Source organism: Heterodontus francisci, chromosome 1 (assembly GCF_036365525.1).
Source record: "Heterodontus francisci isolate sHetFra1 chromosome 1, sHetFra1.hap1, whole genome shotgun sequence".
Classification (NCBI taxonomy): domain Eukaryota; kingdom Metazoa; phylum Chordata; class Chondrichthyes; order Heterodontiformes; family Heterodontidae; genus Heterodontus; species Heterodontus francisci.
The window spans coordinates 279,143,486-279,163,300 of record NC_090371.1 but is presented as its reverse complement, the minus strand read 5'-3'; the positions used below and the strand labels follow the sequence as shown (position 1 = coordinate 279,163,300).

Genomic DNA, 19,815 nt, shown 5'->3' with positions numbered 1-19,815 from the left:
AATAAATTGATAATTTTGTTGTTTATTGTTTACTGTTGTTTATTGAAGAAACCTGGTTAGTATATTTTGTTCGGGGATAAAGAGTAGAGTCTATGATTGACCATATTGGTAACTGAGTAAACATTTAAATACGTTGTGAACGGTGGAGAAGTGGAACTAGAAAAGACAGTGCACTCCTCCCACCTCTGTTGTAATAATACTCAGCAGGTTAGGCAGCATCTGTGGAGAGAGAAGCAGAGTTAACATTTCAGGTCTGTGACCTTTCATCAGGGTTCTGCAGCCCTCGTCCTTCTCAGTGGTACAGGTCACGGGTTTGGAAGATGCTGTCGAAGGAGGTTTCGCGAGTTGCTGCAGTGCACCTTGTAAATAGTACTCACTGCTGCTACTGTGCACCAGAGGTGGAGGGAGTGAATGTTTAAGGTGGTGGATGAGGTGCCGGTCAAATGGGCTGCTTTGTCCTGAATGGTGTCGAGCTTCTTCAGTGCTGTTGGAGCTGCACACAACCAGGCAAGGAGAGAGTATTTCATCACTCTCCTTACTTGTGCCATGTAGTTTGTGGACAAGCTTTAGAAAGTCAGGAGGGAGTTACTTGTCACAAGAGTTTCCAGCCTCTCTAAATCTAGTATTTACATAGCTGGTCCAGTTAAGTTTGTGGTCAATCGTAACCCCGAGGATGTTGATGGTCGGAGAGTCAGTGATCGTAATGCCTTTGAACATCAAGAAGAGATGATTAGATTCTCTCATTGGAAATCTGATCACATCACTGAGGCAACTAATTCACAACTATGCTGCTCCTATGTCATTACAGGAAGGACATAATTGCTCTGGATAGAGTATAGAGGAGATTTACAAGAATGTTTCAGCTATGAGGAAAGAACTGGATCGGCTTGGGTTGTTTTCCTTCGAACAGAGGAGCCAGAGGCGTGATTTAATTGAAGTGTACAAAATTATGAGGGGCCTAGATAGAGTAGACAGGAAGGACTTGTTTTCCCTAGCAGAGAGGTCAATTGCCAGGGGGCACAGATTTAACATGATTGGTAGAATGATTTGAGACGTGAAGAAAAACCTTTTCATCCAGAGGAAGGTAGTGTCTGGAATTCACTGCCAGGAATGGTGGTAGAGGCAGAAACCCTCAACTCATTTAAACGGTACCTGAACATGCACCTGAAGTGCTGTAACCTGCAAGGCTATGGACCAGGTGCTGGAAGGTGGGGATTAGATTGGGTGGCTAGTTTTTTTGGCCGGCATGGAGACGATGGGCCAAATAGCCTCCTGCTGTGCTGCAATTTTTCTATGGTTCTCCTCAAAAGACAGACTCAACCCATAATGAGCACAGTGAATACCACAAATATCAGATCCCTCCTAGTTAGTGCTCAAAAGGTTAAAACATCAGTTTTATTAAATTTGATTGATTTATTCAAAGAAATGCTATGGGAGAGAGTTATTGCATATTATTTAATGTACTGGCAACTTTATGCCATTGCATTGTTCAAGGTTGCAGTACTAATTTACAGGCCAGTCATAGTCCCTTAAGTCAACTTACTCTCATTTCCCTCCAACAGAGTTCCCATCAAGTATACACCTCCGATGCACACTTCTTGGAAATGGAGCCAAACTTTAGACTGCAAGAATATGCAGCTGCAGACTGCTTAAATCAACCAGATTTAAAATGTCAGGAGGTGGTTTAGTGTCAAGTTTCTACTTCACCCATCGTATAATTAATCAAACTATTTTTGACAAACATTTGTAATTTGGCAATACAACTGAGGCATACCACTTCCCTAAGCAGGGAAAAGCCCAATAATTCCCAAAACTAACATACAAGGGATCATTTTACACAGCTCCTGGTATTAAGCTCACAAGATAGAACATGAATCAGAGTTAGGGATAAGTAATTTAAGGGCCAATTCTGACCTGCTTTCCTTCCTAGTAAGGTTTTATGCTGGGAGCCTTGCTTCACATTCTTTCAAGCTTTCAGTAACTGCTTTTGTTTAATATTTTTCTAAAAATATAGCTCTCAGTAGAATCTATTCTTCTCTCTAAGTGAACTGAATCGTGGTCAGACAGTTATTCAGCTAACAGTTATGGTTTGCAACGAAAAAATGTTTGAGTATTTTCAGTTTTTCTAAGTGCTGAGTCCAAATAAACATACAATGTTTGATTCTTGCAGTCTAAAGTTCGGCTCCATTCCAAGAAGTGTGCATCGGAGGTATATACTTGATGGGAACTCTGTTCTTTGGAGGGAAGTGATACAATGACAGATATTCACTACTCGACCATCCAGCCTCCCCACAGAATTGCGATGCCTTGTGCATCAAATGACATAAACTTCTGAGCCCACCTGAGCCATTCTACTGGGAGAGGTGAAAAATTAGATTAAACCCAGGTCAATTGAGGGGTGTGGGGGGGGGAGAGGGAGTCTGGAAAATTCCTCTCCAACCCGCTTATGCAATCAACAGAATTCATCAACGTTGAATTCTTGTAATTTCAATGTTTTTTTTAAATCATCGCTTAATTTATGTCTGTTGTTTACAATTAAAACTGAAACACTGAAATAAGTTGCACGTTAAAGATAAAATAAATGATACTACTAGCAGTATGCAGTATAATAAAACTAGTCTAAGCGGGTTATTACTTCCTCCCCTGCCACTTAGCCAGGTCAGCTTTAGGACCCAAAGTCTGAGATTACCCATGGAGAGCAAAAAGGCTCTACTTCTAGTGTTAACACATATGCTCTAATGGGATACAACCAGGATGGGAAGACTCAAGATGGCCACGCTCCAACAGATGTGTGTAGTATGTAAAATTGTCCGTTTTATCACTAAGCTTAAAATTGGTACATTATGGAAGAAACTGTACTTAAGTCAATAGACATGAAGATTATGCTACTGTTAAGTGATCATTTCAAATTACTTCCACTACCACCACTTGTGTAACCAACAAATATTTCATCCTAGTTACATAAATCAGATGTAGAAAGGATGTTCCCCCTTACAGGAGAATCTAGAACTAGGGATCACTGTTTAAAAATAAGGGGTTGCCCATTTAAGACAGAGGTGGAAAGAACTTTTTCGCTTAGAGGGTTGCAAGGCTTGGAACTCTTCCTCAAAAGGCAGTGGAAGCAAGTCTTTGAATATTTTTAAGGCAGAGGTAGAAAGATTCTTGGTAAGCAAGGGGTGAAAGGTTATCGGCAGTATGGGGGAAAGTGAGTCGAGGTTACAGTCAAATCAGCTATGATTTATTGAATGGTGGAGCAGGCTCAAGGGGCCGAGTGGCTTACTCCTCCCCTAATTCGTATGTAATGCTCTCTACAAATAAAAGCAGTTTCCAAGGCCATAACCAATAATTGCATTGCTCACAGTACTAGTAGACATTATACAAAAAGATTTTCATCCTTCTCTCACTTTCACATGATCCATCTCAGACTCTTTGCTTCTCTTTCTTGACTACTCTGTCTCCATTTCTGGGATTGGCGATCAACCAATATTCACTGTAAGCACACAGATGCCCACAACTACACTAGTCACACCACTTCCTGCAAGGACTCTGTTCCATTCTCCTATTTTCTCCATTTCCATTGCATCTATTCTGATGATGCAACCTTCCATATTAGCACTTCCGATGTTTTCCTTTTGCCTCAACCATGGATTCCCCTCCTCCCCGTGGTTGAGAGGGCCCTCAATCCTGTCTGTTTAATTTCACACGCTTCTGCTCTCATCTCTTTTCCTCCCAGAACCATGATAGGGTGCCCCTTGTCCTCACCAGTCGCCATAGTCAACAAATCAACCTCCATCATTTCTGCCACCACCAAACACAGCTTCCGTGCCCTCCCCTCCCCCTTTTAGCATTTTGAAGGGACCGTTCCCTCCCCAACACCCTGGTCCACTCCTCAGTCACCCCCAACAAACCCTCACTTTCCTACAGCATCTTTCCATGCAAGTGCAGGAGATGCAATAGATACCTCCTCCCTGCTCACATCCAAGGCCCCCAGACAATCCTTCCAAGTCAAACAGCGATTTACTTGTACTACCGCCAATTCAATATAATGTATTTGCTGCTCACGATGTGGTCTCCTCTAAATTGGTGAGACCAAACGCAGACTGGGTTACCACTTTGCATAACACCTCTGTTCAGTCTGCAAGCATGACCCTGAGCTTCCTGTTGCCTGTCATTTCAATTCTCTACCTTCCTCCCACTTTTACCTTTCTGTCCTTGGCCTGCTACAGTGTTCCATGGAAGTTCAGTGCAAACGCGACAAACAGCACCTCTTCTTTCGGTTTACAGCCTTCTGGACTCAACATAGAGTTCAACAACTTGAGATCATAACCTCTGACCCATTTTGTTTGTTTTTTTGCTGGTTCATGTTTTTCTCATTTCTTTCTTAATCCCTTTACTTTGCGTTTGGACAGCTATCTTGCCATTCACACCTCATCTAGACACATCTTTTGTTCCTTTACTTGTCCCATCACCAGTCCCTTTCACTTTGTACCATGAAACCTTTTGTCATTTAATCTGTTCTTCTCTCCACACTATTGCAGACCTTCCCTTTTATTCTTCTTTCCACTCTTTCCTGCACCCCACCCCCCCGCCCCACCGTGCCTTTCAATTGCTCAAAACCTACTACATTTCTAACTTTTCTCAGCTCTGGTGAAAGGTCTTCTCTCTTCACAGATGCTGCCAGACCTGCTGAGTGTTTCCAGTATTTTCTGTTTTCATTAAAAAAAAATGTACCTACCTAACGATGCACTTTAGAAAAATTGTAACAATGTCACAATCATTCAAAGGAATCAAGAACAGGCAGTAAGCTCAAATCAACTAAAGAATTTAGAAAGGGTTAACAATGTAAGTGAAAGAATAAGATTGGACAAAATGCAGGATAAAATCCACAATGATGCTGGAAACAAAAGGAAATAGAGAGAGTGTTAAAGCTTTGATGGTACACCAATGTTTTGTAATGTCCTACAAGGGCAATGCCAGTATATGCAAACCTCAAGGGCAGAGTTTAATTCCCTGTTTGATGCTACTGAAAAGCAATTAACATCACAACCTGCAAAACTCAACACTTGGTACCCATTTTATTAGTGGTGCCATGACACCAAAATCATTTCAAACTTGAAAGCCAAGGTTAGCATGAACTGGGGTGGGGGGGGGGGGGGGGGGGGGGGGGGGGAATGGTTGGTGTGAAGAATGCCAACATTAAGCCAGGAGATGGAGAAGCAAAGGGAAAAATATCATTATGAATGGTGAGTGTGTGCTGGTGGGGTGCGCTGGTGGGGTGATAGGTTGAGAGTAGAGTAGAGAAGATAGGCGCCCCCTTGTAAATGGGGAGGTCATAGTCACATAGCACAGGAGGCCATTTGGCCCATTGGGTCCATGGCGGCTCTCCATGGAGCAATGCAGTCAGTTTCACTCCCTGACTTGATCCCCATAGCCCTGCAAGTCTATTTTCTCAGGTGGCCATCCAACTTCCTCAAAGTCATTGATCGTCTCCACTGTCACCACCCTTGTGGGCAATGCGTTTCAGATCATTACCACTTGCTGCGTGAAAAAGTGCTTCCTATATCCCCCCCGTATCTTTTGCTCAAAACTTTCAATCTGTGTCCCCGGGTCATTGTACTAATTGTTAGTGGGAAAAGTTTTCCCTTATCTAGCTTATCTAAGCCTGTCATAATCTTGTACACTTCTATTAAATCTCCCCTCAATCTTCTTTGTTCTAACGAGAACAAACCCATCTTTCCAACCTAACCTTGTAACGAAAATCCTCCATCCCTGGAACCATTCTGGTAAATCTCCTCCGCACACTCTCAAGGACTGTCACATCTTTCCTGAAGTGTGGTTGACCAGAACTGGACACAATTCTCCAGTAGGAGCCTAACCAGAGCTTTATAAAGGTTCAGCATAACTTCCCTTTTGTACTCAATACCTCGGTTTATGAATCCCAAGATCCCATATGCTTTACTAACCACTCTCTCAAAATGTCCTGATAATGGTTTGCTCTGACAGGATGACTGTTGAAGTGAGCTTCAGAGAGTTATGCTAAAGTTGGTCCTATTGGTTAGATAAGAAATCCAAATGCCACATTTCATGTAACATTTTAAAATTAGAAATCTAATAATTTAAAATGTGCTGCTTATACTTGCACCAAGGTGTCTCAACATTAATTTCCTGCAGGGAGCCACCTGGCCTCCCTTTGGCAACCTTTTCTTCCAATAGTTAACTGCACACTTCTGGTTAAGGTGAAGATGACAGCACAGGGTAAAGAGACATATTTCAACCAGATATGCCTACTGTCAGCATTTAGCCCCTCCAGGCCAGGGACTACATTGCCAAGTTTTGCACAGCTCAAACAATATTATTCCAAAGACAAAACGACAATTCTTTAAAGAACTGGTACATACACAACCTAGGTTAATATACAATATCTGCACTGGCTTTTGAACTCAAGAAATTTACTTTTATTCCAGCACTTCTACATTAAAATCAACAGCAAATTTCACATTTATAAAACTGTACAGTGCACCTCACTTTTCCCCTCTCACGCTGGCAATTATCTGTCTCACGTGATAAATGTTCAAAATGTCTGGCATAACCATTGAGCAATGCTTGTGCATCTGTTCAAGCAATTATCCAATTTCAGGCCACTCCTACTGATTTTCTTGCTTTTACATGATCTATAGCATGCAGAGGGCTCCTTATTTTAATAAAGAACTAACAAAGCAACAAGAATTTCTATACATTTGGTTCTATTACCGTGATAGTGGGTGTGCTTGAAGTCTTGAAAGTCTATCAGCATAAAAATAAGGCAATAAACTTAAGACAAATCATGACATTCATCCAATTCTCATCATCACTGAAAGGTTCTGTATTGCTTCAGTTATTGTTGTCAACTGAATGCAATGTGTATTGATAAATGATTCCACACCTCTGGTAGATACAAACCATTATATAAAATATTAATGTCCACAGAAGTACAGTTCACAGTATAAACTATTAAAGCACAAGTAGATAAACCAACAATATTCAGGACTTCTGAAGGCCAAGCTTGGTATAGGCTAACCATATCTACTCCATTTAGATTATCTTATCTCCTAGTCTTCAAGCTTGGAGATATCTATAGCATGCGGTGTGTCCCATCAACCTAGTTTTGTGCAAATGTTGAAGAAAATTTCCATAAGGAAACGAAGCAACAAAATAAGATATCCAAGAGGGATCAAAGCAGTGCAAAGTAAGATTTGCTTCCTTATTATTTCAAACAAAGGTATTTCAAGAGTAGCACTGCAGCACACACTTGCATTCATCTTAAAGGGAAAAATGCAAAACATATTAATGTAACAACTTCATTCAGTGATCAATAAGTTGCTGATAATTGCAATGCAAATAAGTACTACAAAATTCTGAGTTCGAATGATATATGGAACTAACAGCATATGAAATCATTACAAATCTGGAGACTGTGCATCACTTTTGCCAAGATAAACAAGTAGAGATTTGCAGAAGAGAAATTTTTAAAAGAAAGCATTATCAGGTGTCCGACAGCTGCTAAGCCCTAAGCAATAATACTGTCACGTTAGATTAGGTATGCTGCAACAGCCCTACCCGCTAAAAGCTGGGTGAGGCTGCTGACAGAGTACATTTCTGAAATAAAGCAGAATTCTTAAACCTTCAAAAAATTTTTTTTTTTTTTTAAACATTGTGGTATTTGACAATCTTGGAACCATTTACTCATCAGAGAAAAATTGTTAGAAGAAAACAAGAACAAGTCTGAATATGAGCAGTATACTTAGCAGATGTTTTCCACCCAACACGGAGCTTAAGACAATATTTCTTTAGAAAAGTCTATAGAAATGCAATAAAATTTTGCCATATCCAATAGCAGTACACTATAAACTACTGGATGTCTTCTTTTAACAAAAACAATGAACCAGAAAGCAAAATAATTACTTTCAGGCAGATAAATTAATATTTTAACAAATAAGCAAGAGGACTGTAGTGTTGCATTAAATTAGGTTGCTCAAGAATCAGAAGGATATTATAAAGATAGATTCTTTACTTCTACTTCATAACTACACTATATATTTTCCTTTTACATTCTCAGATGAATCCATAATAAATCTGCAACATATTAAAAGGTTGAATTGCAGTCACTCAAGATAAAATGGCTACTCACCACTGATACGCTGTCCTCTGAAAGCTCAAACTTCAGATATTGCTTTTTCTAAAACCTGTGTTTTAAGATGTAATCTGTACAACTGACTATACCAAGTGAAGACATTGCAACCTGGTGATGTAATTGCAAGGAAGCCCTCCTTTGTCAGTCAACAAAAAACTAAAAATAGTTTCAATAAATTAAGAACCTTATTCTAAGAGGTGCAAAAAATATCCTTGACTGCATCTTGAACATTGCACATTATTGCCTTCATCTTCAAATATTTGAAATACTAAAATATGTCCCATGATTTTCTTCTGATTGCTGTTTCAGATTTTAAAACAACCTAAGAACTGGCTGGCAATCACCTCATACCTAAATACCACTTCTTTTGCCCAGTTCAGTCACAGAAATCAAGTTTCTAGGCTACCAGAATGAGTGACAGAATTACCAGCCAATCAGATTGGATTTTTAAGTAAAATCATTCCATATATTATTCAAAGTAAGGTCATATGACCATTATTACAAATGCTATTTGTTCAGAATGAGCGTAGTGTGTGAATCTAATCACAGTAAGGCCACCCATTAAAGGCTTCCTATATATAACAACTGTTGGCTTTATAATGCTTCTGGGGTTTTTTAAAAAAGCTATGTAGTCTCACCAGTGCCTCCCAATTGTTAAAGGGCCGGAGTTCAGTAATCTTCTGAGCCTTTCTCAAAGAACACTGAGGTATGAGAGCAAGTTCATCCACCGTAGCATCCTGCAAGAAGCGGACAATTTTAGTCCTGTATTCATCTTCCACTTCTTCATCTGCACTACTGTAGTCCTCATCAAGTGAGCTCTCACCACCAGAAGGAATGGATTCTACATCTTCAGAATCGCTGCTTTCCCTTTGAACGATTCTACTACCTTTTTGTCTTTTGTTATGTTTTGTGCTTTTACCATTCTGATCTTTTGTTGCTCCAGTTTGTTTCAACTGTACTGCTGGTATCTCTTTTGGTTGCATTTTAGAATGTGAGGTGGCACCTTTTCCATTTATGCTTTTAGGCTCTGGTATATAAGGCACTTCATCATCTAAATATGTAAAAGAAGTACATTTCAGTCTGGAACAGTTCAAATGAGAGGAAATTTAAATTTAATATAAATAAATAAAGCCACATCTACCACCTGCTTTTAACAGAAGTTCTTTCATACGTAATACTGCCTTTAAAAAACTCACATTTAGGTTAAGGTAGTTGGGCAGGGAGAACCAAAAAACAATTTCAACATCAAAATACCAACAGCTAGAGTTTCAAAGCTTAAGCTCAAGGGAAAATTATGAAAATTATTAAAATCAGTATTTTTCCTGTGAAAAGATACTATTAAAAAAAACAACTCAATTCCTTTCTCCTTAAACTCATATACTGGTTTAAAATGTATTTTTAAAACATTTAAGCTAGTTGCAAAAGCTTTGTCTCGTAGATAATATTTTTATAACTTGTTTTGATGATCTACCATTACTTACAATATAGAAAGTGAAACAGAAAATTACAGCACATTGAAAAGCTCAAGAATCCACAGATCCCGTTAAAGTGATATGGATAAGAACACAGACAAATGCACATAAATCCCCACATTTTAATACAAATCTGGACGCAAGCAGGAATTTCCATGCATTATAAAAACTGTTGCTCATGGATCTTTTGCAGAGCACAGCTACTGCATCAATCCTAACCTCAACATAACGGTTTCTCATTTAAAATGTTAAAGACAATTAACTTAATATTTCCAGACTATATAAATTGGTTTTAGAATTTTTTTTTTTTAAACAAACCTATGAATAATTACTATCTTGAACAAAAATCCTTGAACTGGAGGGGAAAATCAAAATCACTTCTGAAAACGTTCATGGCGGGACAGCATGCGTCGGGATGAAAAGGGCACTGCATAGCACAGTCTGGATAAGCCAGTAGGTCTTTTCCCATCTGCAATTTCTCATATGTTTGTCTCTTTAAACTGGTTTCTAATTAAAAGCACACTTTGACAGACGCTCCTCAGTTTATAAATGGGCAAACACCAAACTGTAGTCAGGTTGCAGCTCAAAGAAGTAACTTTGCAGGAGAGATGGAACTGCATTTATTATACATTTAATGACGTAACAGTTAGATTTTCAGAAACATGCTGGATACACAATTAACAGATATTGAAGAACTTTATAATATCAAGGCTGCAGTTGTACTGCACAACTGGCTTCAGACTGGTAACTGTAGAGTGCAGACTACAGCTCAAGATTGGAATCACACTGTGGGTAGCATCTTACTACTGCTAAAACTGCCTGTTGGGAAAGAACACTGCAGCATGTATCTTTACATGTATGTGTAGAACTCTGCTCACTGACAAGTATTTGGAAAGAGCAGGCAACAGCATTGGTTTTCTCAATTTAATTCCCAGTTTATAAAGGTGCTCAGGTCATGCACTCCACCCAGTGCCAGACAGCCTCCTGGAAAGGATTGAAGTGTCTGGCTTTAGTATGTTTGGCTCAGAAGTATCAAAGATTCTCAAATTTCCCTGGTACTTTGCATTGGTGTGAACCCAAATCCATTGCAAACTGATTGAGAAAATAGCCATAGAACTACAATCTATAACTGCGTTGGGAAATTTTAGTAGTAGGAATAGCACATAGTCACCCAACTCTATAGAAATGACAGGCTCTCCATTGCCTTCGCGACTGATCTTCATTACTAAAATTCTATTGATACATTTTGTGGGCCACTTCTGCTCCTCCCATTCTGCTCCCCTAAAGAAGTCTCTCGCAAATGTTAAACAAAATAGCAAATGCTTGAAAATTAAAATTAACCTACAACAGTCTGTAAGCTGATCGATTCCTAATGACCTACACTTATCCAGCACAGCCATTATGCCATGGTAGTTACATGCTGGGCCATGAAAAATCCCTTAAAATTAAGATTTCCATTCTAATTCACAAGGTGCAGCACCAATCTACACAACACTATGAACCATAATGCAGTTAGTTTTTAGTATAACCATGGAAAAGGACAAGGATAAAACAGGAGTAAAAGTTCTAAATTGGGGGAAGTCAAATTTTACGAAGCAGAGAGGTGACCTGGCAAAAGTGGACTGGATACAGCTACTTGAAGGAAAATCAGTGGCAAACCAATGGGAGGCATTCAAAAGCGACCTACTACAAAGTGTAGGCATGTCCCCACAAAGATAAAGGGTGGTACTGCCAAATCTAGAGCCCCCTGGTTATCTAGAAGCTTACCGGTTAAGTTAAAGCAAAAAAAGCTTATGACTACAAAAAATTAATACTTTAGAAAGCCTAGAGGAGTATAGAAAGTGCAGAGGTGAAGTTAGAAAGAAAATTAGAAAAGCAAAGAGAGAGGACATGGAAAATTGGCAGGTAAAATCAAGGGAAACCCAAAGATGTTTTATCAGTACATTAAGAGCAAGAGGATAACTAAGGAAAGGGTAGGGCCTATCAATGATGTACAAGGGAACTTATGCCTAGAAGCAGATGATGTGGGCAGGGTTCCTAATGAGTTTGTCTGTCTTCACAAAGGAGAGGGTTGATACACACATTGCAGTTAAAAGAGGAGTGTGAAATATTAGACATGATAAGCATAATGAGAGAGGAAGTACTGGAGGGTCTGACATCCTCAAAAGTGGATAAACCGCCAGGGCCGGATGGATTGCATCCCAGGTTGTTGCAAGAAGCCAGGGAGACAATATGGATGTGCTGAGGATCATCTTGAAATCCTCACTGGATACGGGCGAGGTGCCAGAGGATTGGAGGTCTGTGAACGTTACACCATTGTTTAAAAAGGGTGCGAGGGATAGGCCAAATAATTATGGGCCGGTCAGTCTGACCTTGGTGGTGGGTACATTATTAGAATCAATACTGAGGGACAGGATAAACTGCCACTTAGAAAGGCATGGATTAATCAGGGATAGTCAGCATGCATTTGTTAAGGGAAGGTCATGTCTTACTAACTTGACTGAGGAAGTAACAAGGAGGATTGATGAGGGTAGTGCAGCAGATGTGGTCTACATGGATTTAAGTAAAGCATTTGACAAGGTCCTGCATGGCAGACTAGTCAGTAAAATGAAAGCCCATGGGATACAGGGGAATTTGGCAGGTTGGATCCAGAATTGGGTCAGGGACAGGAAACAAAGGATAGTAGTCGGCAGATTTTTTGCAAATGGAAAGCCGTTTCCAGTGGCGTTCCACAGGGCTGAGTGTTGGGTCCCTTGCTGTTTGCGGTATATATTAATGATTTGGACTTAAATGTGGGAGGCATGATTGGGAAATTTGCTGATGACACAAACATTGGCCGTGTGGTTGATAATGAAGTGGACAGCTATAGACTCCAGAATGATATCTATGGTTTGGTTGAGTGGGCGGAAAAATGACAAATGGAATTCAATCCAGCATTTGTGGAGGCAAACAAAGCGAGGGAATACACAATTAACAGCAGAATATTGAGAGTGGTAGAAGTAATGAGAGACTGTGGAGTGCATGTCCACAGGTCCCTGAAGGTGGCAGGACAGGTAGAGTGGTGAAGGAAGCATATGGAATGTTTTCCTTTATTGGCTGAGGGTTAGAATACCAAAGCAGGGATGTAATACTGGAACTGTATAAAACGCTGGTTAGGCTCCAGCTACAGCATTGCGTACAATTTTGATCAACACATTACAGGAAGGACATAATTGCTCTGGAGAGAGTACAGAGGAGAGTTACAAGAATGTCGCCAGGGCTTGAAAGATGCAGCTATAAGGAAAGATTGGATAAGCTAGGGTTGTTTTCCTTAGAACAGAGGAGGTTGAGGGTGACTTAATTGAGGTGTACAAAATTATGAGGGGCCTAGATAGAGTAGACAGGAAGGAACTGTTTCCCCTAGCAGCGAGGTCAAATACCAGAGGCACATATTTAAGGTCATTGGTAGAAGGATTAGAGGGAACATGAGGAAAAGCTTTTTCACCCAGAGGGTGGTGACTGCCAGGAATTCACTGCCAGGAACGGTGGTAGAGGCAGAAACCCTCAACTCATTAAAAAGGTACCTGGACATGCACCTGATGCACTCTAACCTGCGAGGCTATGGGCCAGGTGCTGGAAGGTGGGATTAGATTGGGTGGCTAGTTTTGTCAGCTGGCATGGACACAATGGGCTGAACGGCCTCCTGCTGTGCCGTAATTGTTCTATGGTTCTAACCTATAAAATTCTTAATTACATTAAAATCTAATAAAAAAATTAACACATGTAACATCCTTGAACATGTTGATGTGCTGCAATGCAAGTGATGCTAATTCTCATTATACTAATTTCCTTGAGGAAATATATGCCACATTGGGACAATGCAGCAAACCATCACAGTCCAAAAGCCATAATGTAAAAGTATGCAAAAAAAGAGAAAATTTTATCAAATCTTGAAAACTGTTATTGAAACAAAAATGCTCCCATATCAGCTTCATTTAAATTAAAGCCTTTTTCAGTTTTAAACAAAGGACAAATCATATAGGGAAGTTGTACCTTGATTGGCAAACAGCTGCAAGACTTCCAAAGCTGCCCAATAGGACCAGTCGTGTTCTTCCAGGACTTCCCTTAGTTCCTAATGAAGTACAGAATATGGATTGCAACAAGAACCATACTTAACAAATGAACCACTTTTATTTTGGTACTACACTTATGCTTCCATAGTGGGGTAGACTGCAATGATCAATTCCTACAGGGATTCTTTAACATCACTACATATTTGAAGGAAGCTATATCAGTCGCTCTCAGTATAATCATTGTATTGACATGCTACAGAAACACCAGCAATTAAAAAAGGATTTTGAAAGAATATAATATTCAATAGCAGTCACAAGCATTCAGAATAAAGCTGCTTTAACATTCAAATGACTAGCTTGTTACAGATCAGGTCACAGTACATAAGCTATCAGCATACATTAAGCTTTCCATTTTATTGTTTTAATATATACATTATGCAACTAATTTGCCATACACAACCCAAATACTCAATTTTTGATTATTTCACTGCATTACCTTAAAATATAAAAATAATTTCTCAAAACGTTTCAATGATTATATATAGGGCTTCCTGACAGATCTTGTAGTTAATGTCAACTGATCTTTTGGAGGTGAAGTTCAAAATGGCGTTTCTCAATGATGATCATTCTTTTTAATCCAATTTTCTCCTGTAAGGCAAGTGGCTTTTATCAGGGATTGCCTTCAGTATGAAGTGCCCCAAAAGTTGAAGCAAGGCAAGTGATCACTGAGTTAGCATTTCCTATAGTGCACAAAGTGGGAAGCAGTGAAAGGAGCTTCACAAAGTAGTCTACAGATAGGAAGAAAACCAGGAAAGTGTACCAATCTGAGAAAAAGTAGTCTACTTTTCATAGTCTAAATCAATTGATTTCACTCTAATTCGAGTGACTATAGAAAGCACTTTCCTCCTGCTGTTGTACATAAAAAAAGAACCCTGTAAGTCTCAGCTGAAGCAAGACTAGAGATTTGCTGGGGTAAAGAAAAGCTATAAAGTGAGCACAAGGTCCACCTAGGTTCCAACATTTCATCAGTGTTTGGTGGCATAGTAGTTTAACTGATGATCTGCACTAAAAGCAAAATTTAATTTTGTTTCTAAAATAATGTAAGCACATCTTCCAACATAACTTTTGCGAGTATTTATCTCACTAATCATTGGTTTCAATACAATCTGATTCTAGATGGCTGGATTCAATTAGTAATAATGACTAAGATTGGTGTCATCAAGAGCTCCATAGTGCAATTAAAGCTCATTTAGTGGATAGGCACACTTTCAAGTTGAAGTCCATGTCATGTACTTAACACAAGAAAATAGTTATTTATTTTACAGGATAACATTTTTTTAAAAACCCCATCATTGAGAAGTGCCATTTTGGGTCTCACACTCAAAGCACAGCACAGCTAACTTTAACTGCAAAATTTGCCAGGATGCACTATACATGATCAGTGTAAATTCTATTTTATCCTTTATGTTAATGGGAAATTTCAATGCTATAAACTGCCAGGTACTACTTACTCAGGCCTAAATATACCATTCATACCTGTAAAATTTGATCCATGTATACCTTTATTAATACAAAAAGATTTTGAAGAGGCAAAAAATTTCGGAGGAATATGCCTGTGCTATTTGGTGAAAAATTTAAATTTGCAACGTCATATGGGTTTCTGTGATTAGCAAACTTTAGGCTGTGACTAATGTTATGATCCCCGTGGAGACCACCAACAAAATCAAATCAAATTTAGGAAATCAAATCGAACGGACAAGATCTCATTTTTATATATTTTACTTTAACATTCAAATCGAACCAACATAAATTAAACATGAAGCAACAGACAGATCAAGGTCTATATATTCATATTACAAATTACACTTTTAACTATCAGATGTAACAGAGATGGGTCTCATGGCTTCACTGAGCAGTCCACTCAGCATATATGGCAACAATTACAGTTCCATGGTTCTTCACAAGTCTTAATGGTTCCTACGATAGATTTTCATCTCCTTTCTTCAAGGATTTAGTTGCTGTTGTTCTTCCGACAGCAGTTCCCTCTCAATCTGAACCCCACGGGTGCAGTCTTCACCAAAAGGCGCAATTCTCCAGAACCTCCTCAGCTCTGCTCACAGCAGTCTTGATGGCATAGATTTACCAGTCTTCCCTTTACCTGAGTCCTCCAGTGACAACCTGTGCACTGCATGGCTGTGTCTGGTTAGTCGGCTACTTTAAGTAACAGAAATAGCTCCTGGATTCAGTCTTCACTTTCTTCTGCTAGCTGACGCTCCACTCCTGCCTGGTCTGCCTGATCTGGGGGAGGACTATGTCTCGATTTATCTGGTTCGACCCAGTATCAATTTCTCTGGAAACCTGAAGTTCTTTTTCCAGCTTCTGGTTCAGTTCTGGTTTCTGTTTCAGTTCTAGTTTGTGTTTCAATACTAGCTTCCCTCTCTGTTACGATCTAAAAAAAAAGCTTTGCAACCATGGATTCTAACCCACTAATTTTTGTAAATTTTTTCCAGATTTTGGGCAACATTGACAAGGTTGCAATCATTCAGCAATGATAGCTGTCCTAGCTATCGCCTGACTTCAAAAAGACAACCACAGCATGGAGTAGAATCAAGTGTAGCTGTGAACTTCAAAAACTGCTTGAGCTGCATCGTATTGTAGAGATTACTTTGGTCAATGTAATAGATAGATTCATCACTGAACACTTCAGAAGTTTCTTTTTCTAAACGAATCTGCAGTACATGTGACATACGCCCTGTTAACAGGGCTGTTTAGTATTGCAATACACAAAGTTTAACATTTACAAGTTTTGTGTAAAAAAAAGTGCAGTGTTAACTTCCATCATCATTTTAGTAACTATGCAGGTAGCTTTGCACAATGAGCTTGTGTCTACTGGAAACTGGCATGAAACTGCATAAACCATTTTATAAATTTTCATCTCATCAGCCTAAAGTTAAAACAGGGTTACAAGCTAATCTGCTTGGTTTGCAATCTCAAAATATAGGGCCGTCTTTAAAAAAAAAAAAAAATGTTTTAAATGACTTTTTACAAGAAACCTAGCTTACCTCTTTGTCTAAATCTGGAAACTTATTGTGAAGTTTTCTCAGGATAGACTCCTTTTTCTCAAAATCTTCTACTGAATCTTGAGACTCAAGCTAAATTAAATGGCAAAAGATTACAAAATATGCAGTCACAAATGAGTCACAAAATTGAACAAATCAATGACATCAGTGATAGTTTGATGAAAAATGTATCTATTGTGAAACTCAATTTCTAAGTATAGACTTCCTTATTCTTTAAAGGTTTAGATATAGATATACAAATATGAATTCCTTCATCCCATAAAGAAATCACAACACTGTCCCTTTACAACTTTTAGTGTGTCCATTTAAACTGGCATTGGCACACAACAGACCAGCAAAATCTCAAATATTAGAACTATATACAATTTAAAACAGAAAAATCTCCAGTTATATGTTATGCTTAAACTTCTTTCACAGTATTATTTCAATCTCTACATATATATATGCTCTAGGGACCCGGGTTCGATTCCGGGTACTGCCTGTGTGGAGTTTGCAAGTTCTCCCTGTGTCTGCGTGGGTTTTCTCCGGGTACTCCGGTTTCCTCCCACAAGCCAAAAGACTTGCAGGTTGATAGGTAAATTGGCCAATATAAATTGTCACTAGTATAGGTAGGTGGTAGGGAAATATAGGGACAGGTGGGGATGTTTGGTAGGAATATGGGATTAGTGTAGGATTAGTATAAATGGGTGGTTGATGTTCGGCACAGACTCGGTGGGCCGAAGGGCCTGTTTCAGTGCTGTATCTCTAATCTAAAAAAATATATAACAAACAGAGTAATAATCATGGGGGATTGCAACTACCTCAAAATTAAATGGCCCAAAGAGGTAGGTAAATTGGATAAAGGAATGGCGTTCTACAATGCGTACAGGACTCCTTTCTAACCCAGTATGCAAGAAGCTTGACAAGGGAGGATTTGCTACTGGCTCACACAATGGGGAATGAACCAGAGAAGGAGATAAGAGAAGTAAAAGTAAGGAAATATCAAGGCAATAGTGATCATAATATATTTTAAGGTAATAATTGAAAATGATACAAGCATAACAAAGACTAGCAACAGATTGGAGAAAAAAAAAACAATTTTGAGGCACTGACGATAGAACTTGGGAAAATAAGATGAACAACACTGGCAAACAATGGTGTAGAACAGCAATGGGAAACATTCAAAAGTGTTCAAAAGAGTCCAGGAAAAATATTTTCTACTACAGCAACAAGAACAAACTAAACACTAATGAGACACCATGGATGAAAAAGAGAAAAACACTGAGGGCAAGGAAAAAAAGCATACACTAAGTATATGGATAGAAAAAAGCAGCATTACACAGGAGAATACAAAGAGCTTAGGTGAGAAGTCCAAAAAGCAAAGAGGAACTATGAAGTTAAATCAAGGAACATAAAACAAAACGTAGTAAAACATTCTACAACAGGGTTGTCCAACCTTTTCACATGGGGATCCACATTACAATTTTTGTCTTACATGTGGGGCCAGTGGGAAAATTTCAGAAAGCTAAAGGCATTAAAAATTTATCTGGTTATCAAAACAACAAAAATGTGCATTTTTGTGAAGAAGCTTTAAATATGATTAATTTATTGACTTACTTTCTCATCACTATGTTGGACACTGATTTAGTGAGGTACCTGACATTTTTTTGCTTGCATAAGTAATCAATGTTTGTTTGCACACTTGTTGTGGTGACATGGAGTATTCCGGATAGAGGTCCATCGCTCAGGAGTGATCTTGATCACCCTCTCCCTACCCCCCTCTCCCACCCCGACCTTCACACCTCTCCCAGCCCAACCCCCTCTCCCTCCTCACTCTCTCTATCCTCCCCTTCTCTCCCCCTCTCTGATAGTTGCAGGGAATGGGAGCGTTCAGCACAGCAGCTGTGGTTAGTCAGTTTAAAAGAAAAAAAATCACGCTGAGTTTCACAGCTGACAGGTACTGATATCAGGAACAGCGGTTTCCCAACTTTGGACACATTCGGCGTTTTCTGGCAGGCTTTTAAAAAATGTCAGAAACCCCAAATCTGTCCGAAGTTGGGAAACCGCTGTTACCGCTCTCTGCCCCATCACACACCTTTCCTTTTGTTCTCTTCTCCACCAACCAACACCCGCCACGGCCCAACGCCTTCACTTGCTTAAAACCCAATTCTTTTTTAACCTTTGTCAGTTCTAATGAAAGGTCACAGACCTGAAATGTTAACTCTGCTTCTCTCTCTACAGATGCTGCCCAACCTGAGTATTTCCAGCATTTTCTGTTTTTATTTCAGATTTTCAGCATCTGAAGTATTTTGCTTTTAATAAGGAAGGCTTGTTGCATTTATATAGGACTTTGGTGAGACCACACAGTATAGAGTTTTGGTCTCCTTACCTGAGGAATAATACACTTGCCTTAGAGGGGATGTGACAAAGGTTCACTAGATTGATTATTGAGATGAGAAGACTATCCTATGAGGAGAGATGGAGTAGAATGGGTTTATATCCTGGAATTTAGAGCGATGAGAGGTGAGCTCATTGAAACACATACAAATTCTTAGAGAGCTTGACAGTAGATATCGGAAGGCTGTTTCCCCTTGTCAGAGAAACTAGAAGCAGAGTCTCAGGATAAAGGGTTGGCCATTTTTAACTGAGACGAATAGAAATTTCTTCAGAGGGTTGTGAATTCCTGAAATTCTCAACTCCAGAGGACTGTGGATGCTCAGTCCTTGAGCATATTCAGAACCCACATCGGCAGATTTTTGGACACTAAAAGAAACAACACATATGGGGATAGGGCAGAAAAGGGGAATTTATGTTCAAGTTCAGCCATGATTTTATCGAATGATGGAGTCGGCTTGAAGGGCCATATGGTTTACTTCTATATCTTATGTTCCAAGATGGTTCCTGGTTTTCCAGGAAAGGCCACAAGATACACACCATAATCCAACCAGTAACTGTTGTTCTACAATGGGGTTTTATTTCCAAGGAAATAATTATCTGAATTTATAATGGTCCCTCATCTTACCTACAAACCACACTGATGCTAGATGTGTAATGAGTGATCT

General features: G+C 39.3%; 1 protein-coding gene across 1 annotated transcript in view; it reads right to left on the bottom strand.

Moving 5' to 3' along the window:
* LOC137376971 (SWI/SNF-related matrix-associated actin-dependent regulator of chromatin subfamily A containing DEAD/H box 1-like) overlaps positions 1–19,815 on the bottom strand; it is a 133,593-nt gene that overhangs the window by 52,783 nt on the left and 60,995 nt on the right. Inside the window, exons 6-8 of the mRNA XM_068046001.1 lie at positions 16,757–16,846; positions 13,675–13,753; positions 8,809–9,221 (exon numbers count right to left, since the gene is read on the bottom strand). Of these exons, the coding sequence (XP_067902102.1) occupies positions 8,809–9,221; positions 13,675–13,753; positions 16,757–16,846 (582 nt within the window). The remainder of the gene's footprint in view (positions 1–8,808; positions 9,222–13,674; positions 13,754–16,756; positions 16,847–19,815) is intronic.